The sequence below is a fragment of the Ursus americanus genome, chromosome 2 (genome assembly GCF_024610735.1).
Source record: "Ursus americanus isolate L20-20 chromosome 2, mUrsAme1.1.p, whole genome shotgun sequence".
Lineage (NCBI taxonomy): Eukaryota > Metazoa > Chordata > Mammalia > Carnivora > Ursidae > Ursus > Ursus americanus.
This window is the reverse complement of record NC_142128.1, coordinates 25,213,260-25,238,502: the sequence shown is the minus strand read 5'-3', so window position 1 is coordinate 25,238,502 and position 25,243 is coordinate 25,213,260. Positions and strand designations below refer to the sequence as shown.

At 40.2% G+C, this 25,243-nt stretch overlaps 1 protein-coding gene across 3 annotated transcripts in view; it reads left to right on the top strand.

Moving 5' to 3' along the window:
• The first annotated feature begins 1,342 nt into the window (after positions 1–1,342).
• ACSM1 (acyl-CoA synthetase medium chain family member 1) overlaps positions 1,343–25,243 on the top strand; it is a 46,669-nt gene continuing 22,768 nt past the window's right edge. Inside the window, exons 1-4 of one of the 3 annotated variants that reach the window (XM_045770875.2) lie at positions 1,343–4,191; positions 7,676–7,917; positions 21,110–21,320; positions 23,561–23,768. In XM_045770875.2, coding sequence (XP_045626831.1) covers positions 7,726–7,917; positions 21,110–21,320; positions 23,561–23,768 — 611 coding nt within the window. In that variant the 5' untranslated portion in view covers positions 1,343–4,191; positions 7,676–7,725. Of the gene's footprint in view, positions 4,192–7,660; positions 7,918–21,109; positions 21,321–23,560; positions 23,769–25,243 lie in introns of all 3 variants that reach the window. The other 2 variants (XM_045770876.2, XM_045770874.2) reach the window with 2 other exon arrangements.

Genomic DNA, 25,243 nt, shown 5'->3' with positions numbered 1-25,243 from the left:
GATGTTAACAGAGATGATGCAAACAGAAGTTTTAAATGTACTTACAGGGTTTGATTTGATTTTGGGTGCCTCTGCTGTCCACTATGAAAAGAGCCACTAGTCTGAGATTTGTGAGAGAGAAATGTGTGTTAAATGAATGTGTGCCACTGTTTGTTACGCAATATTATCATAGCAATGAACCACTGATCAAACCTTAATTTCCCTTTTTTAACAAAAAGAGAACAAGACTGGTCTCAAGTATTTGGCAGGGAACTCTATCGGAAACGGGGTTTAATAACAGGCAACGATTTTTGCTTTCACTGTATTCATTTTTAGTTTCTTCCCTGTGGCAAGTAAAATAATTGCTTAATTAGGGACACCTGGGTAGCTTGGTCACTTAAGCGTCTGCTTTCTGCTCAGGTCGTGATCCCAGGATCTTGAAATCAAGTCCCACATCAGGCTCCTTGCTCAGTGGGGAGCCTGCTTCTCCCTGGCCTGCTCCTCCCTCTGCTTGCTCAGCCTCTCTCTCTCTCTGTGACAAATAAATAAATAAAAATGTTTAAAAAATAATAATTGCTTAGTTATAGTAATGGTACATTTGGACTGCTATGGGTTTTTTTTGTTGTTTTTTTATTTTTTAAGGACATTGATATAAAGGAGAATATTGAATAAATAAGAATAGATGTAATCGTGCATGGTTATAGCAAAAAGGAGGGAAGAAAGAAAGGGGGGAGGGAGGAAAAGAAGGAAAGAAAAAAGGAAAGAAGGAAAGAAAGAGAAGACATGAAGGTTTGGTATGGCTAAGTCTGAGAAACAGTAAGAATGGGGCAAGATTACAAGAGAATAAGGAAGGAATGGGACCAGAATGAAAACCTGAAAGAAAAGGCAAGTAGTGTCATCTTCACCTAAAAGGAAGTAGCCAGCCAAGGATCTGTGGTGAAAGGAGCCAAATTTTAATTTTAATTTTTTATTTCTTTTTAAGGTATATTCTTTTTTAAGTTTTTATTTAAATTCCAGTTAGTTAATTGGACACCTGGGTGGTTCAGTTGGTTAAGCGTCCCATCCTTGATTTCAGCTCATGTCATGATCTCGTGGTTGTGGAAATCAAGCCCAGCAAAGGTCTCCGGGCTCAGCGGGGAGTCTGCTTGGGAATCTCTCTTTCTCCTGAACCTCCCCCCCCAAAAAAAATTTAAGATAAAATAAAATAAATCCCAGTTAGTTAACATACACTGTGATAGTAGTTGCAGGTATAGAATTCAGTAATTCAACACTTACATATAACACCTGGTACTCATCACAAGTGCACTCCTTATTTCCCATCACCTATTTCACACACACACACACACACACACACACACACACACCACCTTTGCCCCCAAGAGACAGGTTCTTAACTGTAGTGTATAAACTGATGGTTACCAGAAGGGGGCCAACTTTGAGAGTCGAAGGCACCAGCGTGAGTTCTAGTTCCTTTGCTGCAGGGACCCGCCCCCTGGGAACCTGTCGTGCTCCAGCATCACTACAGGGGTACAGTAGAGATCCGCAGTGATGACACCCCATGGAGGTCCCTCGCAGGGTTCCCACAAAGCACTAGGAAGAGATTCATGTTTGAGAGGCACAGTGTGAGGGGCAGACGGAGGGCCAAGAGAATCAGCTGTAATCAAAGGTGCACAGCAGATTGGTTGTGAGAACTCCGATCAGAAGTAACCTCTTAATTTTAGTTACCTTTACCTAAACCTTCAGTCTGCCAAGAGAGCCAGTCTGCCACCAACAGGAGGAATAGAGGGGAAGAGTGAGCAGGAAGGGAGCATGTGCTCAGAAGAGCAGAGGTATTTACAGAAACTAAGATCCAGCTTTTTGATGCAGTCTTTTTTTATTTATTTATTTTTTGGCCATTCTTTTCTATCTGCTCCATCATTCCATCTCCCACATCCCTCCATGATCTGGATACTCTGAAAAGAAGTGGATCCTGGAGCACCTGGTGGTTCTGTTGTTTAGGTGTCTGCCTTTGGCTCAGGTCATGATCTCAGGGTCCTGGGATCAAGTCCTGCATCCGGCTCCTTGCTCAGTGGGGAGCCTGCTTCTCACTCTCTTTTTGCCCCCCCCCCAGCTTGTGCTCATGCTCTCTCTTTCTCAAATAAATCTTAAAGAAAAAAAAAGGAATAAGACAAAGTTACATCAAACTGGGTGCTTAAAACATCCAACCTTGTTAGCTGGGGAAGCCCGGTGGAGACAGCTAGGCTGGGGTCCCCATTGAGAGGCCTGGGTGGAGTGTCCTCCCCTCAGCTGAGACTTTCAACTGACCATCTACATAAGGCCCATATTTATAGGGCAGATGACAGGTTCTGAGGTTAAACATTTGTTTGCCTAGATGCAGTTTGGAGTGAGCTGAATTCCTATGTTATCATGTCTTTAAGTATTCAAGGAGCCTGGGCTAGGTGTGTTTGCCTCCCTTCCCCTCCGGATTCCATTCTGGGGGGCCAGCCCAGCCTGGAGCCAGAAGAGATGCAAGGCAAAATGTATAGCTCTTCATGTCCAGACCAGAAGGGCCAATTCTGACCTGGAAGCCAGCTAATTACTAACCAGCCTCCCAAGGTCACTTATACCGCATGAATCTCACAATCAACATTCTTTAGCCCACCTGTGTGCATGCAGGTCCAGGTAGTCAGGACAAATCACAGAAACCTCCATCCATACAATACAACAGAAAATGAGGCTGATATTGTCTCTGCCATATTTTGATGTTACTATCTCCGTACAGGGTTTCCAGGACTACTGAGTCTGGGGAAGAGAATATAGAGAACTCATAACTGTTCTTAAATGCCCTAGACCAGATGTGACTTGTGTCTGCCTGTTGTTCATTGTCCAGTCCTGGAATTCAGTGGCCTCATTCTGACTACAAGAGAGGCTTCAAAATGAAAAGAGAAGTGTGAATGTAATCTTCAGATAATTCCACTCTCTCTACCACAGACCCATTGTTACAGATGAGCAAACCAAGGCACAAGGGGATAAGAAACCTGCTCAATGTCACAGAGCTGGTAACTGGTGAAAGCTAGACTGAACCAGGCTGCCTGGCCCAGAGCCAGTCTTTGCCCACAACACCAGTGTTAGAGTTCCCACGTGGGAGATCTGTTGAGATCCAGAGTGTGTCTTGTAGACTTTTCCTCCTGTCTTTATTTTCTTCCCAAAAGTGTCTGCCTCTTCAGCGTGAGTATCAGGGTCTTTTATACTTTGATACTTTGCACCACCAAGATGGCTCTAGTAGAAGACTAACAATACAAGCCACTTTGTGCAGCAGTCCAGGCTTATTTAATGCAGCATCAACATCAACCCAGCATCTACATGTCTGAGCCAAGCGCCATGCAGACTGTACCTGGTGCTATTCTTTCAGGAATCCCAAGGAACAAGTCTTATTAACAACCACACTCCTCTGTTTTGTTAGAAGAGGCCAATGGCTTGTCCATCAACCATTTTGTAAGTGGTTGAGCCAGGATTTAAGCCCAAGACCTTGGGATTCCAAAGACCCTGCATTTTGTTAGTATACCAAGCTATTTCTCTCCGAATCCCAAATTAATAAAAACAGCCAATATTGATTAGGCCAAGCACTGTGCTATTGCTTATCATGAATTATTCCATCCAATCCTAACAACGCAGTAACGACAACATAAGAGACAGGTGTCACTATTATCATTCCCGTTTAACATATAAGGAAACGAGGGTAGAGAAGGGAGATCAGTGAAAGTCAAAGAGATGGTAGGTGGCAGACTGGAGACTTAAATCTTTCTGGTTCCAGAGCACAGGCGTTTAACTACTAGACTACACTGCCACTTGGCTGTCATTTAAATGTGAACACTGGAGGTATGGGGCTGGGAAAGAGAACAGGTTAACCCCAGAGTTAGTCAGAATTCTCCATTTGAGTTTGTTCCTTCACACCACAAGCTGTCCCACAAGAACTGGAATGGCGTCATATAGTTTATTTTTCCAACCCATTGTCTCTCCATGGAGGGCTGGAATTGTTTTCTGTCCTGTTCTCTCTGAGCATCTCCTCCCACTTCAGAATTGACCAATTCCTGCCAAGTGCTCCACCCCAGAGATGGGAAGTCCTTTGTGTGGGCACACTCCTAGGAAGTTTTCTGATCAGAGAGAATATGTGAAGTCCCCATTTCTATACCAGACCAAGACAAAGCCTAGCTGTTTTCTAGACACTGGCAGGTAAATGACGGCTTCTTTGTGAGGTGTGTGTGTGTGTGTGTGTGTGTGTGTGTGTGTGTCCTCACAGGACAATAAAATATTTACAGAGCCCTGAACTTAAAATCCAAAGGGCCAATTTCAAGTTCTGACAATGTCACTAATCGGTTGGTTGACTTTGGGCAAGGCTCTTAACATCTGTGACACTTTGTTTCCTTAATGCAAAATAAGAATGGTGATACTGAATGAGAAGGATAAATGAGAATATATGTGTGATGTGCCTCCCACAGTGGCTGGCATATAGAGGGTGATCTGTTTAATGTTAGGCAGCTCTGAGTGTGGTGGACCATGCAGGAGGGTACAGAGGAGAGTAGGAAGACCCAGAAAGTGAACACGTGAAAGAAAATTCCATGATGCAGAAGTTGGTTCATATTATATAAAGTGAATGCCTTTCATTTTTTTTTTTAACAACTGTGGTTGGTTTTTTGTTGTTGTTGTTGTTGCTGTTGTTTTTGTTTTTGTTTTTGTTTTTATCTAATTGGGGGATTTGGCTTCAGAACTTGCTGGGAGTTAGAGATCATTTCAATATTTATTGAGCCCTTATTGTATATTAGGCACAATAGCTGGCAATGTAATCAATACAGGTTATCTCACTAATCCTATGGGAAGTCAGGTATTACTAGTGTGTCTTCAGGTTCAGAGACATAAACAGTGGCCGAGATTACTCAGCCTCTAAGCAGCAAAACCAAACTTGGCTATGTAACTCCAGGATCCCTTATACACTAAGTATGTTGCCTTATAAAATAATTAGCTTTTTCAGTCCAAAGACTTGTGAAATTAGAGCTCTGTTGCAGGAACTATTCAAGACACTGTGTACCTGGGCAAGTAATGCTGAGCCTGACCACCTCTCAAAGCCACAATGCCAATCTGACCTCAAAATGCACTTTAAAGCACTTTAGGGGCGCCTGAGTGGCTCAGTCAGGGTTGGGCATCCGACTCTTGATTCCAGCTCAGGTCATGATCTCAGGGTCCTGGGATGAAGCGTATGCAGCGGGGAGTCTGCTTGAGGATTTCTTTCCTGCCCCCCTCCCCCCACTCACATTCTCTCTCTTTCTCAAATAAATAATCTTTTAAAAAATAAGTCAATTCAAAAGATTGTTCTTTAATTTATTCTTGTTCCTTCTTTGTACACCCTAATTCCAAAGATTAAGCTGGCGAGAGTTTCCCCAGAGGGTGCAGTAACTAATAGTAGCTCCCATTTCTGGAGTACTCATCCCTACTGAGTCTGTGCCTAAATGCTTTGTGAGGGATGTCATTCATCCATCACCACCACTTTAGGAAATAGGGGCTGCCAGCATTTCCATATTTTAGACAGAGGTTAAGAAAATTGCCCATTTACATAGGTGGTGAGGGAAGGGGCTGGAATTGGAAGCTATAATGTATGACTCCTAAGGGCACACTCTCGGCTACCACGGTCCTCAGCTGGGCACTGTGTTTGGTCCTCTCATGTGGGGAAGATGAAGTTAGAATTGCAAACACATTTATAAGGTGATACCAAATTCATTTTTACTTGGTTAAAAGAAGTGTTAGTTTGCTAGGGCTGCCATAACGAAGTAGCACAGACTGCGGGGATGGGGAGCTCAAACAACAGCAATTTATTTTCTCATAGTTCTGGAGGCTAGAAGCCTGAGATCAAGCTATCTGCAGGGTTGATTTCTTCTGAGGCTTCACTCCTTGGCTTGTGGATAGCTATTTTCATATTCACATGTCATTTTCCCCTATGTGTGTCTGTGTCCTAACTTCTTCTCATAAGGACACAGGTCATATTGGATTAGGGTCCATCTAATGACCTCATTTTAACTTAATCACCTCTGCAAAGATTCTGTCTCCAAATACAGTCACATTGTGAAGTACGGGGGGTTAGGACTTCCAAAGATGAATTTTGAGGGGATGCAAATTAGCCCATAATAAAGGATTAATTAATTTCCTCATTATTTCTCTCCCTTTGGTTTTTGTCTTTAGCCACTTATTCAGGGGCTGTTTGCACTGACTTTGGGTCTTTTAAAGAAGATCCTGAGTAAATGGCAAGTGAATCTGGTATTCCTGCTCTGAATCAGTTCATGATCGTGGAGGGAGGGAGGTATTGGACAAAAAAACAGGGAAGGCAGACTTCTAGAACCAGCTCTGCAACTAAACTTGCCTTGCAACCCAAATCCCCTTTTGGGATGTTGGCCTAAATAAATATGTTAAGCTCAAATATCAGAGGCTTGACAGGTACAGTAAATGGAGAAAAAAGTAGGTGTAACAAAATAAGGAGTGGTGGAAACCATGTGAAATTGGAGAACATTCCTTTTCAATGAAGCATATAAAAATTCTCAGCTCCAGGGATTTGTACCAGTTTGAAAGGCCCAGTATTGCCAAACTTTCTATGTTTGCAAGAAAGACCCTCAAAACTTTTAAATGAAATCGCCCAAGGTTTAAATGTTGACAATTTAATTTTTTCCTCCAAAGACCGAGAGCCAACAGGAATATGTCTGAGGGCCAGATCTGGGCCAGCTGAGGTCTTAGTGTCTCTTTCTTGCCCAAAAGTGCTCTGATGAAACACGAGATGATACCGTTGATCAAGAGGCACTAAAAAGAAAGGGGACATACTTTAAGTCATGTGGCCCAAGGATCCGTGCTGACAAGCAAACTCTAAGGAACGAACTTTTCATGTATCTATCCTCTTTTCTGCAGCCATTAACTGAATTGCATAAGTAGCAGTCCCTCCCCCAGCTAGGAATGTGAAGTAGGCTTCTGGGGGCAGCATCAAAATTGGGGTTAGGTTATTATTGGTCTAAACTGGCTGAAAATAAACTGAGCCAGGTTTTATTGATCTGTTCTGTGGTCTGTTGTCAAATGGTATTATGTGATTGCTGAAACCAAGGGGGAGGAGGCTTTATTGGTTTTGGTGGCGAAGTGCTTGTATCTCAAAGTGGTTTGTGAAGTGGTTTTCTTCGGTCAACATTCTCATGGAAAGATCGTTCTAGCTTAAGGCAGTTTTCACAATCAGACTTCAATAATAATAAATGAAGTTTCTGCTTGTCACGTGAAAGGAGTCTTTGTTGGGATCTGGAGTGGAAAATGAGTTTCATCTCATGGGTCAGCTCTGATGGGTTGGAAATAGCTGCCTGAATGTTGTCCTGGGAAAGACCCCCTCAGCCAGATCTCAGTCCACTAGGGAGGGTGTTGTGATATTAGTCTGGTCTTCCCTGAGTGTGGTGATGTGTATTTGTCAGTATCTTGATAGTCTCAAGTGACAGAAACCCTGTTTCAGGCGGGAAAAATTGTTGGCTCACAGAATCCAGGACAGGATATTAACAAGAGAGGGGGTAGAGATGTGGATGGGCCTTGTGCCTTCCAAATTCTGGTAAGCTAAAACAAAGCTATTACTCTAACAAAGCCATTGCCCTCCTTTGTGGAGGAAATTACTGTTCCGTGACCAGTCTATTAGCCATCTCTTCCCAAGGCAGGTGGTGACCTGAGAATTCTGTGCCGCCTTCCTGAGGACTGTCCACCATGCAGTGGCTGATGAAGTTCCGTGTCCTCTGGGGCATCCGCAAACCCTACCGTGGCTTTCACCCTGCCCCTGGGTACCTTCGCTGCCAGTCTCTTTCAGGAGTTGGAGCCCTGAGATGGAATGACTACGACGTACCTGAGGAATTTAACTTTGCAAGTGATGTCTTAGACTACTGGACTCAAATGGAGAAGGTAAGGAGCCACCCATGATGGGAGGTGAGGACAGGAATGGCCTCACTGACCTCATCATGCTCCTAGTAGGCTGAGGGGCACAGAACCAGGAATGGCTTCTGTCTTAGCTTACCATTGTTGTGGGAAAAGCTCATGTTTGGGGATTCAGTTCTCAGCCTGGTTACTTTCTCACTTCTCTGAGCCTCAGTGGTTTTATCTGTGAAACGGGGATAATCTCATTTAAGAAACACAAGGTAGTGGGTGAAAATATCACACAATTGTGATCAAGTGCAAAGTTTCTAATCACAAGGTCAGCAAGTTGATGTTAGTCTGAATTCTTACCTTCACCTAATGAGACTATGAACCTAACTGGCATTTGTCTCATCAAATGTAGGCTTAACTTCAGGCTACACTCATAGGGAAAGGACAGATCACCTGATTGTACACATGAGCACCTGACATCTATAGCTAAGTCATGTCATCTGTCGTTCTGTGAGGATGGCAAGTGCAGCTGGATTCCTCCCTATCAACTGCCCACTTGAGCACGGCTTTAGGGTCTGTCCAGAGAAATAAAGTCTAGAGGTTACACGTCTCTGCAGGAAAACCCAAGTGATCGGGTTGTCTTTCCCCAAGAGACAGACCAGAGAGTTAATATAAGATGGAGTAGAAAGTTACTATGTTAATTAATTGAATTTAAATAAAACAAAATAAAATTTTTTTAAGAAGAAAAGGTAAGAGAAATGTTTAACCTATACTTGTAATATTTGGCTGGAGGTCATAAATTGTAAAATGGTTTATTTTTACAAAATAAAAAGGAAGTTTGTATAATTTTAAATTTCCCATGAACCTGCACTTATATGTTAGTATTCAACTAACATGTGGGCTTCCTCCCCACCTCCTTCTTTTTCCTTTCTCTGAATTTACATAGTAACACCAAGGAAAACAGAGGGCTCAATTAGCGAGAGCATTTTTTATATGCCATGTCAAACACTTTGCATTTAATACTATGATTAGATGGATAGTCTCATCATTCCCATTTTCCAGACAGGAAAACTGAGGTTCCAAGGGTTTAAATAACCCTCAGAAACCACCACATACCCAGTAAATGAAGGAACAGGATTTGGGTCCAGGTTGTTTGAGTCTATAATACATTATTTAACCTGGTCTCACAATCTGATGATGCCAACATCTCTGCCTTCAGACTCTAAAATGACTTTCGTCACTGCCCTGACCAGTAATCTAGTTAAGAACTTTTGAACCGTGAGACAGGCTGGAGAGGGAGGAGGTGGAGAGGAAGAAGTGATGCCACCACTTTTCCCCTGATTTATCTTTATGTAGTCTTTACAGTCAGTTAACACATCAACCCATGGAGATAACCACCAAGTAAATATGACCACAGGGATCCCACATCTTTGTTGGGTTTTATAATTTCATTACCAATCCTTGCCAATTTCTTCATGTCTCCAAATTCTTCCCACCTCCCAGCATCCTCATCCACTTAATATTTATTTATTCTCACAACACTTCTCATCTGTCTGTTTTCACTTTTCCAATTGCCTTGATCATGATCAGTGTCTCTCTAGTGATGCATGGCACCTGTCACCTAGCTCTAGCTGTCCCTCGATTAACATTGGTGGAATAAAAATTTTGAAACCTGCCTTACAAGCCCCATAGGTCTTGACATTGTTCCTATGAAAGACCCTTCAGAGGGTCCACTGCAGTCCCCTCTGACTTCCTGGACCTCCCTTACAACTTAACAGATATCACCCAAGAACTGATCCATGGCCCAAATGACAACACAACCAAAACCATAATAAAGAAATAGAATTTATTTTAACTCTCATTTCAACATATTTTACTTATAAAATATGTTAGAAATCCAACTTTTTTTTTTCAAAATCTTCTGAGTGTGTGCATGTGTGTGTTGGCAAACAATATGTTATAAGACAAAAGATAGTGCCTGGTAAGCCAGACAATATATGAACAGGCATGGAATACAGACCACCAATTTATAACACCTGACTATTCTTGGAAATTAAATCCTTTGATACTCTAGGCTCCTCAGATAGTACATACAACTTTAATTGATTCCTGGGGAAGCCTCCCAAATCTGTTCACAAGAGGTCACATTCTGTACAAATTCCTTCCTTCCTTCCTTCCTTCCTTCCTTCCTTCCTTCCTTCCTTCCTTCCTTCCCTCCCTCCCTCCCTCCCTCCCTCCCTCCCTCCCTCCTTCCCTCCTTCCCTCCTTCCCTCCTTCCCTCCATCAGACTTAGCGAGCCCCTACATGTACCAATTACTTTTCTAGATAATGGCGGTAGGAAAGTAAAAAAAATGTACAACTCTTCATTTTTTCTCTTTAGACAGTGATTCCCCACTTCATGTCTTAGGAGAGGTGAGTACAATGTTAGTGGAGTTACATTTTGTTTGTTTTGGCAAAAATCATAACAGAAACAAATTCTTCCTACCACCCTGGATGCACCTTAATATTAAAGATTGCTTAATAAAAAGAGTCAAATAGTTGTTAACCACAAAGCTGAAAATCATCCCTAAACAGATAAATAATTGCCCCATATTGCCTGGCTCTTTGTCCCATAATATTTGCCCCAAAAATTTAATTTATGAACTGTCAAACATTCCAAGCACCTGATTATTCAATGGTCTGGTCTGCCTAGATTTCTCTGGGTCAGTGACCCTATGTTTTGTCGCTCCTAAATTTAATTCTCCAATTTTTAAAGATTTTTTTTTCATTAGAAAGAGAGAGAGTGAGCGCACCAGTGGGGTGGTAGGAGGGGCAGAGGGAGAGGGAGAAACAGACTCCCCACTGAGCAGGACTCAGGACTCAATCCCAGGACCCAGAGATCATGACCTGGATTGAAGGTAGACCCTTAACCGACTGAGCCACCCAGGTGCCTGGCACCCATAATTCTGTAATTTTACATAAAAAATTAGCAACAGTCCTAGAGCCTGTACAGTTTAAGAGGGTCCTCATGTTATTTTGAAACTATTAGACTTTTATCCCAGCATCCCATAAAGGAATCCTCCATGGTATTCACAGAAAGTCTGTGTCTTTTGTAATTCTGATACATGTGTAGGGTCAGCATCACTAGAATGTAAGTTCAATGAGCGAGTGGAATTTTTACTGTTTTTTAACTGTTGTATGCCCAGTGTGTAGAACATATCTGGCACATTTAACTATTTGTTGAATGAATTTGAATGCATCAGTTCCCTGAACAGCAGCACAAGATAAGCAATGTTGGTGTCTGGCCATAACTTGGTTGTGTTTTAGCAATGGGCTGTTAACTTTCTCATGGATGTGTTGTAAGTATGTACGTGGAAGAGGAAATGCTTTGGCCCAGAGAAAGCAACAGAGTACAGGAAGCAGAATTGGGCTTTGGGGTTTCTTTTGTAAAGGCACATCTCATAATACTAAACATTCATTCCTATATTACAACAACTAATCAGTAGAGCTGAATGGTTGCTCCCCTTCTGATTACCCCCCCTTTCTTTATCCCTTTCTTCCCCTACCGATCTTCCTAGTTCTTATGTTCCATAGATGAGAGAAATCATATGATAGTTGTCTTTCTTTGCTTGACTTATTTCACTTAGCATTATCTCCTCCAGTGCCGTCCATGTTGCAGCAAATGTTGAGAACTCGTTCTTTCTGATAGCGGAGTAATATTCCATTGTATATATGGACCACATCTTCTTAATCCAGTCATCTGTTGAAGGACATCTCGGCTCCTTCCACGATTTAGCTATTGTGGACAATGCTGCTATGAACATTGGGGTGCATATGGCCCTTCTCTTCACTACATCAGTATCTTTGGGGTAAATACCCAGTAGTGCAATTGCTGGATCATAGGGTAGCTCAATTTTTAACTTTTTAAGGGATCTCCACACTGTTTTCCAAAGTGGCTGTACCGACTTGCATTCCCACCAACAATGTAGGAGGGATCCCCTTTCTCCACATCCTCTCCAACATTTGTTGTTTCCTGCTTTGTCCATTTTTGCCATTCTAACTGGCATAAGGTGGTATCTCAAGGTGGTTTTGATTTGAATTTCCCTGATGGCTAATGATTTTGAACATTTTTTCATGTGTCTGCTAGCCATTTTTATGTCTTCATTAGAAAAGTGTCTGTTCACATCTTCTGCCCATTTTTTGATTTGTTTATTTGTTTCTTGTGTATTGAGTTTGAGAAGTTCTTTGTAGATCTTGAATACCAGTCTTTTATCTGTAGTGTCATTTGCAAGTATCTTCTCCCATTACATGGGCTGCCTCTTAGTTTTCTTGACTGTTTCCTTGGCTGTGCAGAAGCTTTTTATCTTGATGAAGTCCCACAAGTTCATTTTATCTTTTGTTTCTCTTGCCTTTGGAGACGTGTCATGAAAAAGGTTGCTGTGGCCGATGTCGTAGAGGTTGTTGCCTATGCTCTCCTCAAGGATTTTGATGGATTCCTGTCTCACAGCGAGGTCTTTCATCCATTTAGAGTTTATCTTTGTGTATGGTGTGAGAGAGTGGTCAAGTTTCATTCTTTTGCATGTAGCTGTCCCATTTTCCCAGCACCATTTATTGAAGAGACGGTCTTTTTTCCACCGGATGTTTTTTCCTGCTTTATCAAAGATTAGTTGCCCAAAGAGCCGAGGGTCCATTTCTGGGCTCTCTATTCTGTTCCATTGGTCTATGTGTCTGTTTTTGTGCCAGTACCATGCTGTCTTTGTGATCACAGCTTTGTAGTACAGCTCGAAATCCAGCATTGTGATGCCCCCAGCTTTGTTTTTCCTATTCAACAATTCCTTGGCGATTCGTGGCCTTTTCTGGTTCCAAACAAATTTAAGGGCTGTTTGTTCCAGTTCTTTGAAAAATGTCGTTGGTATTTTGATTGGGATGGCATAGAAAGTATAGATTGCTCTGGGTAGCATGGACATTTAAACTATATTAATTCTTCCAATCCATGAGCATGGAATATTTTTCCATCTTTTTGTGTATTCTTCAATGTCTTTCAAGAGTGATTTATAGTTTCTAGAATATAGATCCTTTACATCTCTGGTTAAGTTAATTCCGAGATAATATATAATTTTTGGTGCTATTGTAAATGGGATGGATTCCTTAATTTCTCTTTCTTCAGTCTCATTGTTCATGTATAGAAATGCAACTGATTTCTGAGCATTGATGTCGTATGCCGCCACATTACTGAATTGCTGTATAACTTCTAGTAGTTTGGGCGTGGATTCTTCTGGGTTTTCCATATAGAGTATCATGTCATCTGCGAAGAGAGACAGAGTTTGACTTCTTCTTTCCCCATTTGGATACATTTTATCCCTTTTTGTTGCCTGATTGCTGTTGCAAGGACTTCTAATACTATGTTGAATAATAATGGTGAGAGTGGGCATCCTTGTCGTGTTCCTGATCTTAAGGGAAAGGCTTCCAGCTTTTCCCCATTGAGACTGATATTTGCTGTAGGCTTTTCATAGATGGTTTTTATGAGATTGAGGAATGTACCCTCTATTCCTACACTCTGAAGGGTTTTAATCAGGAAAGGATGCTGTATTTTGTCAAATGCTTTTTCTGCAACTATTGAAGGGATCATATGGTACTTGACTCTTTTCTTGTTGATATGATCTATCACACTGATCGACCTCATAGATATATATAGAACACTACACCCCAGAACAACAGAATACTCATTCTTTTCGAATGCACATGGAACGTTCTCCAGAATAGCATATACTGGGTCACAAAACAGGTCTCAACCAATACCAAAAGACTGAAATTATTCCCTGCATATTCTCAGACTACAGTGCTTTGAAATTGGAACTCAATCACAAGGAAAAATTTGGAGGAAACTCAAACACTTGGAAACTAAGAATCATCCTGCTCAAGAATGATTGGATAAACCAGGAGATTAAAAATCAGTTTAAACAATTTATGGAGACCAACGATAATGAAAACACAGTGAATGAAAACACAACGGTCCAAAACCTATGGGACACTGCAAAGGCAGTCCTAAGGGGAAAATACACAGCCATCCAAGCCTCGCTCAAAAGAATAGAAAAATCTAAAATGCAGTTTTTATATTCTCACCTGAAGAAGCTGGAGCTGGAACAGAAGAACAGGCCTAACCCACACATGAGAAAGCAGTTTATCAAGATTAGAGCAGAGATCAATGAATTAGAAACCAGGATCAGAGTAGAGCAGATCAACAGAACTAGAAGCTTGTTCTTTGAAAGAATAAATAAGATCGATAAGCCACTGGCAAGACTTATTCAAAAGAATAGAGAAAGGACCCAAATTAACACCAAAGCTTTTAGACATAAAATCTGGAGTTTTCATTGTAAGAAAACTTTCAGTAATGGATTTAACTTCTTTAATAGATATAAGATTATTTAGATTTTGATTCTATCAGTTTTGGCGAGTTGAGTTGGTTTTTTTTTTTTTAGCAATTTGTTCATTTCATGCAAGTTGTCAGATTTATTGGCATAAAATTATTCATAATCTTCTCTTGTTGCTATTTTAATGTCTGTAAGAATTGTAATCGCAGGAACGCCTGGGTGGCTCAGTTGGTTAGGCATCTACCTGCGGCATAGGGCTCCTTGCTCAGCGGGGAGCCTGCTTCTCCCTCTGCCTGCCGCTCCCTCTGCTTGTGCACTCTCTCGTTCTTGCTCTCTCTCTCTCCCTCTCTCTATGACAAATAAATAAATAAAATCTTTTTTAAAAAAAGAATTGTAATTGCATACACGTTTTCTTTTTTTTATAATAATTTTTTATTATATTATGTTAGTCACCATTCAGTACACCCTAGTTTTTGATGTAAAGTTCCATGATTCATTACTTGTGTATAACACCTGGTGCACCATGCAATACGTATTGCATGCATACACGTTTTCATTCCTAATATTGTTAATACCTTCATTCTCTTTTTTCCTTTGAGTTTATCAATTTTATTTACCTTTTCAAAACCAGCTTTGGCTTCACTGATATTCTCAATGGTGTTACTTGTTTTCCATTCCACTGATGCACCATCTTATCTTTATTATTTCCTTCCTCCTACTTTCCTTTGATTTGATTTCCTTTGATTTCTTTTTTCAGCTTCTTGATATGGAAGCTTTTGGGCCTGCCTTCTTTTCTAATGTATGCATTTAAAAATACAAATTTTCCACTAAGCATTCCTTTTAGGTGCATTGCACAAATTTTGGTAGGTCATATTTTATTATCATTCAGATGAAAATATTTTCTATTTGCCTCTTTGCTCCTTCTCTGACTGATAGATTATGTGGAAGCATATTGGTTAGTTTCCACATACTTGGGGGTGGGTTTCTTATTGCCTTGTTGTTAATGATTCCTAGCTTAATTCCACTGTGGTCAGAAAACATACTCTATTTTAAACTTTTGAGATTTTTTGAGGTTGGTACATGTTCCAAATGGAATGGAAAAGAATGTGAATTATATCATTATTGGGTAAAATGTTCTATCTATGTCAATTTGGATATAAATTCTGTTAGTCTGTCATATTCCATCATTAATTTATGGAAACATTGAATTTCAACTTATATTTCATGCAAAATAAGACTGAGGCTATTTTTTTCTATAGGTCATAAACCCTTACATTTTTAAAAAAGATTTTATTTATTTGAGAGAGACAAGAGCACGAGCAGGGGGGAGGAGCAGAGGGAGAGGGAGAAGCAGACTCCGCAGTGAGCAGGGAGCCCTATGTGGGGCTTCATCCCAAGACCCTGAGATCATGATCTGAGCTGAAGGCAGACACAACTGACTGAGCCACCCAGGTGCCCCTCTCACGTGTTTTGATATTCAGAAAGAATCATCTCATTTTTGAATACTTAAAGTAATTGATCTACCTTTCCAATTTTCCTTCTTCAAGGTATATTTTAGTTAGAGATTAGCAAAGAGTTGCTATGTAGGTTTTTGCTTATTTAAAATCAACTATGTTGATGTATACATAGAATGAATATGCATAGAATTACATAGAATGAAATCCATACCTTTTACACTAAAAAGTGTAAACTTGGAGTTTTAGAACATTTCTATCACCCCAGAAGTTTCCTTTTGTTCCTTCCTAGTCGGTCCCTACCCACCCCACTCTGAGCCCCAGGCAACCACACTGAGCTGCTGCTACAGGAGATTATATTTCTCTTTCCTAGGGTTTCATAGAAGTGGAATAATAGAAGATGCACCCTTTTGTGTCTGATTTCTTTGATTCAGCATTATTGTTTTTGAGATTCGTCCCTGTTGCTCTGTTAATTAGTTGTTTATCCTCTTTATTGCTAAGTTAAATACTAAGCATTTTATCTTTTGAAACTATTTCATAATTTCCTTTGGCTTCAAACATTACCACATAAAAATTTAAATTTCAACTCCAAGTGTAGAGGGTGTTTCTGTCTTCTGGGAAAACAGCTTTATCTGAGCATCACATTATCAGATTAATCCTTAACACAAAAATCCATCACTGCTTAAGCAATATCTTCTTCAGGTTGTAAGAGTTAGGTCTAAAATAGCCTGAGTTCTGAGCAACCCATGTTTTCTATCTTGAGACAACAGCTTTTCCAACCTTTTTAAAACTCCTACAATAATATTACATACTCTGCTCCCCTTATATAAGCAGTGCATAACTAGTCATTACACTTGCCAAATATTCCATAATCTTTTGGGCAAGAATTTTTTCGTAACACTAATTTTTTCCATAGGTATGAATACTTACACGTGAATATACATATGTATTAACCTCACCTTATCTCAGGTGAGATACACTCTTTTGTTCCAATCATATGGAGCAAGTGTGGTGGGATCAGGTTTGCACATACGTGGAAAAAAATTGCTGGAAGAATAAGCACCAGATAATTTCAGTGCTGACCTTCAGGTAGCAAAAATGTGATGAGATATTTGAAGACGTTTTTCTGTTTATAAGAAATTTTTCTGTTCATAGGATTCTGCATTGCCCAAACTTTTACTCTGAATTTGCTTTGGAAATTAATTTAAAAAAATAAAGTCCTTTTAAAAAGCATGGTCATTAGAGAAAGCTTAGGGAAAATAAGAAAGTTTACTTAAACAAAAAAATGAAAATTGGCTGTAAATATTTAAAACCAGGGTGCCTGGGTGGCTCAGTTGGTTAAGCGTCTGCCTTCAGCTCAGGTCATGATCTCAGGGTCCCAGGATCATGCCCCACATTGGGCTCCCTGCTCAGCGGGAGTCTGCTTCTCTCTTTCACTCTCCCTCTGTGCTTGCTGTCTCTCTCAACTAAATAAAGAAAATCTTTAAAAAAATATTTAAAACCATGTACGTAGGTGTGTATATGTATGTCTTGTTCACTATTGTATCCTTTGGTCTAAGAACAGTGCCTAACAGATAATGAGAATTTAGTAAATATATATTGAATGAATGAATGAATGGATACTACTGTACACATTTAGATTAATGTAAATACGGTTTTGCTTTTTTAAATTAATAATGTATCGTGAAATTTTTTTTAAGATTATTTATTTATTTATTAGACAGAGATAGAGACAGCCAGTGAGAGAGGGAACACAAGCAGGGGGAGTGGGAGAGGAAGAAGCAGGCTCATAGCGGAGGAGCCTGATGTGGGGCTCGATCCCATAACGCCGGGATCACGCCCTGAGCCTAAGGCAGATGCTTAACCGCTGTGCCACCCAGGCGCCCCTGTATTGTGAAATTTTTATTCCAAAATTATTTCTGAAAGTTTTTGGATGGTTTTATCATATTCCATCATACAGAAATAATAATTTTATAGATAGCATATAGTTGGATCCTGTTTTCTTTTTTTAATCCATTCTGCCAATTTAAGTCATTTGATGGGGAATTTAGTGCACTTACATTTAAAGTAATTACTGATAAGGAAGAACTTACTATTACCATATTGTTAATTCTTTTCTTGATGTCATAGCTTTTGGTCTCCCATTTCCTCTCTTACTGCCTTTCTTTGTCTTTAGTTGATTTTTTTTTTTTGGTAGTGATGTTTTGATTCCCTTCTCCTTTCCCTTTGAGTAGATAATTTTGTGGTTACCATAGGGATTACATATAACATCTTAAAGTTATAACAATCTATTTTAAACTAGTAGCAACTTCATTTGCATACAAAACCCCTAATCTTTTCCGGCTCCCTCTTACCTCCCTATTTTATGTTATTGATGTCACAAATTACATATTTATATATTGTGTACTTGTTAACATAGAATTATAATTCTTTTCTATGCTTTTGTCTTTTAAATACTGCAGAAGAATAACAGCTGGAGTCTCAAACCAAAATTACAATAATATTGGTTTTTATATTTGTCCATGTATTTGTCAAAGAACTTTATATTTTTGTATTCAAGCTACACTATAACATCTTTTTATTTCAACTTGAACTCCTTTTAGCATTTCTTTTTTTTTAAGATTTTATTTATTAGAGAGAGAGCACGAGTTTGGGGGGGGAGCTGAGGAAGAAGGACAAGCAGACTCCTTGCTGACTGGGAAGTCCAATGCAGGCCGATCCCAGAACCCTGAGATCATGACCTGAGCCAAACTCAGACACTTAACCAGCTGAGCCACCCAGCCCCTCCTTTTAGCATTTCTTATAGAGAAATGAACTTATAGACTCTCAATTTTTGTTAATGAATTCCCTCAATTTTTATTTATCTGAGACTGACCTAATTTTTCCCTCATTTTTGAAGGACAATTTGCTGAATATAGAATTTCTTGATTGACAGGTTTTTCCCCATCATTTTAAATAAACAATCCCACTGTCTTCTTCTTTTTTTTTTTTAAGATGTTATTTATTTATTTGACTGAGAGAGACAGCAAGAGAGGAAACACAAGCAAGGGGAGTGTGAGAGGGAGAAGCAGGCTTCCTGCCGAGCAGGGAGCCCGATGTGGGGCTCAATCCCAGGACCCTGGGATCATGACCTAAGCTGAAGGCAGACGTTTAATGGCTGAGCCACCCAAGTGCCCTTATAATCCCACTGTCTTCTGGTCTGCTACCTGCTAATAATCTTATTAAGGATTTACACATGATGAGTTACTTTTCTTTTGCTGCTTTCAAGATTCTGTCTTTGGCTTTTGTAGTTTGATTACAGTGTGTCTCTGTGTGGGTCTCTTTGGTATTTCTTTCTTGGAGTTCATTGAGCCTTTTGTATTTTTATATCCATATACTGAATGTATGGATGAATAAACGAATGAATGAATGAATAATACTATATAAATTTGTGTTTAATGCAAATATGGTTTTGCTTTTCCTCAGGCATTATTTTTTCAAATAAGGTTTTTGCTCCTTTCTCTCTCTCTTCTTCCAGGATTCCCATAATGTGTATATTGCTCAGATTGTTTGTATACTATGTCCCTTGGGCTCTATTCACTTTTCTTCGTGTTTTTATCCTTTTTGCCCCTCAGGGTCCATAATTTAAAGTGACTTGTGTTCAAGTTCACTGATTCTTTTTTTTTTTAAGATTTTATTTATTTATTTGACAGAGATAGACAGCCAGCAAGAGAGGGAACACAATCAGGGGGAGTGGGAGAGGAAGAAGCAGGCTCCCAGTGGAGGAGCCTGATGTGGGGCTTGATCCCAGAACCCTGGGATCATGCCCTGAGCCGAAGGCAGACGCTTAACGACTGAGCCACCCAGGCGCCCCTCAAGTTCACTGGTTCTTTCTTCTGTCTGACTGAGTCTGTTGTGAATCCCTTTGGTAAAGTTTTCAATTCAGTTATTGTATTTTTCAGATCCAGAATTTCTGTTCAGTTCTCGTTTTGTTCATATATTGTTTTTCTAATTTGCTTTAGTTTTTTGTCTATTTTCCTTTAGCTCTTTCAGCATTTTTAAGACAATTATTTTAAAGTCTCTGTCCAATAACTGAAACCTGTGTCTCTTTACGGTCAGCTTCTGGAGATCTCTTTTATTCCTTCAAATGGGCAACATGGCCTTGTGATCTGTTGTTGAAAATTAGATATTTGAAAAAAGCAGCCAGCCTCTGTCTTTACAGCTGGCTTCTTGCAGAGAAAGGCCTTCAATAATCTAACCATATGAAAACTTAAGGTCTCAGGCATGAGTCTTTCCTAGGCCTATGCATGTACTTTCTTTTTTCTCAATTTTACCAAATACATTGCTGCTTTTTCATGTTTTAATTTCCTTAAAAGTCTCATCACTCCTTCTTCTTGGGGCCCTAGATGTTTTCTTGCCTTCCTGTGTCTGTAGTCCCACCACCAGCATCCTCCCCCCTCCCTGCCCCAAGGTGGCCACAGTCTACAGTTACTCATTGTGGCATCTGCCACTGCTTTCAGACACCTCCAACCTGATACTCAAACTAGGTCACCATTCCTATCTGAGCTCCAAGTCAGATGAGGCAGAAACCAGTCCTGACAAGGCAGAATATTGAAACGAATTCCAGTCTTTTCTTCTGCCCCAAGGGAGGGGCTGGGAATTGGGTGGCTTCCCCCTGACCATAATTTACAACACCAAGAGAGGGCATGGGGCAAGGGTAAACAAAAACAACATAAAATTTCTTACCATTTTGAGTATGAATTTTTATTGTTTGGATATTTGTTGGTTGCTGGAGATCTTTGACTGTTTCTAGAATTTCTACAAAGCTATTTTAGTCTGTTCATTACTTGATGTTTCTGTGAGGGAACAAGGGTTATCTGGGAACTTCCAGGTCTGCCTTCTTGTTTATTTCACCTCTAGAGGTACCTTAATTTTAAAAATAAATGACCCAAATATTCAGGAATTAAATTAATCTCTTGTTCTGTTTTCATAATAATGATAGTAATTTTATTGAGCACTGTCATATACACTTTACCTCTTTAAATAACTAATTTAAACTTTACTGCCTTCTAGGTAGTATTGTGCCCATTTCATAGATGAGAAATGTACCCATTTCATAGATGGGAAAACTGAGGCACAGAGGAGACCTGCTGTCCATATCAAACTAAGACAGACACATGGGGAAATGAAATTTTAAGGCTTTAATAGGTGACATGAAGGCTATTCATGGTTTTATGTGACTCGAGAGGAGGTGGTGACAGTAGCCCAGAAGAAGTTGGCTGGATCACACACTATCCCCAGCTTTTCTTGGTTCTATAAATGCTTCAAAATGGGATCATTGTCCTTGAGCTACATTTTCACTTGAATGTGTCTATGGTCATAGATTGGCCAAAAAAGCGCCCTTTTCCTTTAAGTAGGAAGTAAAACATGGTGTATGATCTTGACCAGGAGGGTAAGAGAGGTCCAAACCCAGCCCTGTGGTTGGTGAATAATCAAGGAGATGAACTGAAGTGGAGCTTCGGAGAGTTGACAGACTTATCCCGCCGTGCAGCCAATGTCCTCACCCAGACCTGTGGCCTGCAGCAGGGAGACCGTCTAGCCTTGATCCTGCCTCGAGTGCCTGAGTGGTGGCTGGTGGTCATAGGCTGCATTCGAGCAGGTCAGTGACTCAAAGAGACCCCAACAGACATTAGATCTGGCCCAGAGCCAATTGGTCCTGAAATATTAATATTCCTCTATCTTTTTTTATATTCTGCACAGTCTTTGTCTTTTTCAGACTCCCTCAAATATTCTTTTCCTCCTTCTCACTCCCTCACTCTCTCTCTCATTCTTACACACCCTCAAACACAGTGTCATAACTCTCTAGTTCATCCATTCACACACTTTCTCCTGCACAATCTCATCCTTTGCTTTTGAAGATCCATCAGGTAATGAGCACTGGTGTTATATAAGACTGACAAATCACTGAACTCTACCTCTGAAACTAACAATACACTATATGTTAATTAATCAAATTTAAATTTTAAAAAATAAAGAAAAAAGAAAAAAGATCCATCAGTTGTTAACGTTTTGCACTCCTCTCACACTGAGTCATTTAAGTATCAGTTGCAGACATTGTGACATCCATAAACACCAGATAAACAGCTATAAACACTGGAGTATGCATCTGCTATGATCCACAAGACATTCTCCTCACCTAACCACAACATAGTTGTCACAAAGACATCTAACACTGATACATCCATAGCCAAAATTCTTTAATTGTCCCCATAGTGTCTTTTGTAGAAATTTTTTTTGTTTGAATCCAAAATCTAATAGAGGATCATGCATTGCATTAAGTTGTTATGTCTCCTCAATCTCCTTCAATCTGGACTTTTTTGTATGACCACATTTTGGAAATGTCTAAGCTCTCTGTTTTGCAGAAGGTCCCACAAAATTTGTGTTTCTGACTCTTTCCTCAGGATTACATTCAGTGAAACATTTTTAGTAGGAGTACTAAAAGGATAATTTGCCTATCTCAGTGCTTTACATCAGGGCATACAACAAGTTGGTTTGTCCTATCATCAGTGATATTTATAAACACCTTTGCAAGGCACCTTTGCCCTTTATAATTAGTAAGTAATCTATGCTATAATACTAATGTGACTGTGTGAATATCCTGTTCTCTAATTGTCTTTCACCCTATGACTTGAGAATCCATTAATGGTTCTTGATTATTATGATTGTTTTATATGAGAACTTTCTACTTATATTATTCTTTCTACATTTCTTAGTTAGCATTCTTCTGTGGAGATTTCCCTTTCCCTTTTAATTGCCTATCTATTTATCTACATACTTAGTGTTGGTGTGGGACTCATGCATTCTCTTTTGATTTGCTTTATAATGCATGTTCATATATTCTCTCACCAATAAAATACTAGATTAATCCATCAAGATCATGTGGAATGAAGAATTAACAGCAATGGCAGAGAGAGTATAGAGAAGCCATGTCACCTGTAGAGCTAAGAGATGGCCCATGGGAAATCCAAGACATGAGCTGAACCCTCTGGTATAGGCAGAATTAAAGAGGGATAGAAGCAAAGGAAGGACATTCTAAGAATGGGCAGGAGTCAGGAGAAGCCTGTGTGAAGAACAGCCGTATTGAAATAGAGCAGAGATTTGCAGGAGGGAAAGGTGGAGGGTGGGCAGTGCCTTCAGTGTTGGGTGGAGAGTATGGTGTTTTCCTGGAGAGAGGGTATAAGTGCTGGTAAAGAGAAGAAGAGTGGAGTGGGAAAAGTCGGTGTTCTGTGGAACCTGAACAGGTAATAATATGGAAGTTGGGTAGTAGGAAGAGTCAGGACAAGGCACCGGGTGGAGAGATTAGAACCCACGTGCTGGAGAGATTGGAACCCAATAGGGGCACATGAAGACTTGAACTAATTGGTGATAGAAGATGGAAGGGAAAGTAGGGAAGTTCAAAGGATACTGTAGTTAAATTTAGTTATGCAGGCTGAGGGAGAGGAGATTCAGGATGACACAAAGGATTGATAGAGAAGGAAATGAGAGGAGAAAAATGGAGGTAGGGATGCAGTTAATCCTGATGTCAGGGACACTGTCCTACTTACACGCATAGTCCCAGATCCTGTGTAAAGTAGGATCCACCCGTCTACTGGCTAGATCCATCTAGAGTAGAAGAGGTTAGGGCAACCTTTTCAAATTTCAATGTGCATAGGAATCCCTTGGAGATCTTGTTGAAGTGCAGATTTTGATTAAATAATTTTGGGGTGGGGCATGAGTTTTGTGTCTTAGGTGGTGCTGATGGTGCTGGTCTGTGGACCATACTCTGCACAGCAGGAGGCTGGTGGATTTCTATGCAGATAAGCCAAGCCTGAAACACAAGATTTCCTTTTTCATTCTCAGGAATAATATTCATGCCAGGAACCATCCAGTTGAAGGCCAAGGACATTCTCTACCGATTACAAGCGTCTAAAGCCAAAGGCATTGTGACCACAGATACCCTTGCTCCAGAGGTGGATTCTTTAGCTTCCGAGTGTCCTACTCTGAAAACAAAGCTCCTGGTGTCTGACCATAGCCATCAAGGGTGGCTGGACTTACGATCATTGATTAAGTGAGTTTCTGTTCTGATGAATGTGCTTTCTAAGGAAGGGCAGGAGAAGGCCATTCACTTCCAAGTGCTGGTAGACAAACAACCAGTGGGAGGAAACATACCAGGTCTGATGGCAGAAACCTTCTCTTCCCAGTTATGCCACTGATTTTCTGTGTAACTCTGGGCTGGTTCCTTCCCCTTTCTTGGATGCAGTTGCTTTATCTGTAAAATAAGGTATTGAACTTCCACACCTCTGTCACTAAAGTATTATCAACCCTGTGCAAAGGAGATGTATAAAGTCAGAGGGTTGTTGTGTTGTGTCTTCCTTGTAAGTAGGGAATCTGAAATATTATGTTTATATAAAAAATAAATATATGAGGAGGTTGAATGAAAGATTAAGGGATGCATTTTTAAGGGAAAGCTTGAGACTGCAAGAAAAATTGAGGCTGTGGCTGTCAGGCAGCTTGGGGAGCAAATACTTTCCATCTTTTAGGGGTTGCATACCTTTAGGGATACCTTGCAGGAAAAGTTAGGGAAGTGTTGGAGGCACGTAAGACCACTTCCACCTCCAAAACTCTGATTCTGTAAACCTTCAGGCATTTTTCATATCACCCACAAACCATACTGGATTTGTTTTCTTGAAGTAACCCCCCAGTTTTTAAAATCCTTTACTTCAGCCTCAAAAGGCAATATCGCACTGCAGTCACATCTTACACTGGATTTTAAAGTCAGACAATTACAAGAAAAATGGTGTAAATGAAGGATATTCTCTAAAACTCCCCTAAATTGCCAAAAGTCAATATGGTATCATATCACAGCAAGAGTCAGTGAGTCCTGCAGCCTTGGGATAATTTGCAGTTTCTCTGATCAAACACCACAGGGAACTTGCATTTATAAGCCCTAGAGACTCCCAGTCTAGGAGAAGCCCCCAAGAATCAAGGCACACTGGGGTACCCTACAGATTCTACCTTCCATCTCAAGCTTACACCAAGGCAAATGTGCATCTTCATTTTCTCTTCCCCACCCCTCATTGCCAAGATTGTGGGGTGAAATTCCTATTAAGTTGGTTCATGTAAAAAAAACAAGCTTAGCAGTGTGATTAAGAGCACAGTCTTTGGATCAAACTGAGTGAATATGAATTCTGGCTGGACAACTTGCTGGCTACATGTCTTCAGGCAAGTTATGAAAACATTTCTGAGCCTCAGTTTTCTCATCCACAGAATGGGCAGAATAAGAGAAGTACTTGTCTTTCAGGGTTGGTCTGAAGATTGAATGAGTTCTTATTTGTAAATCACTTAAACCACTGCCTGGAAGTACTATTTCGGTGTTTGTTACATACAAAACAATCCACCGTATTTTCCCCCTTTTTTAAATGAAGAAATGTCAGTCTACTTATCCAACTCACTCTCAAACTCCATTTAATTCCTAATACTGGGAGAACTGGTTTCCCCTCCAGTGTTAGAAACCTCCATTTTTCTGACTCCAAGCCTCATATT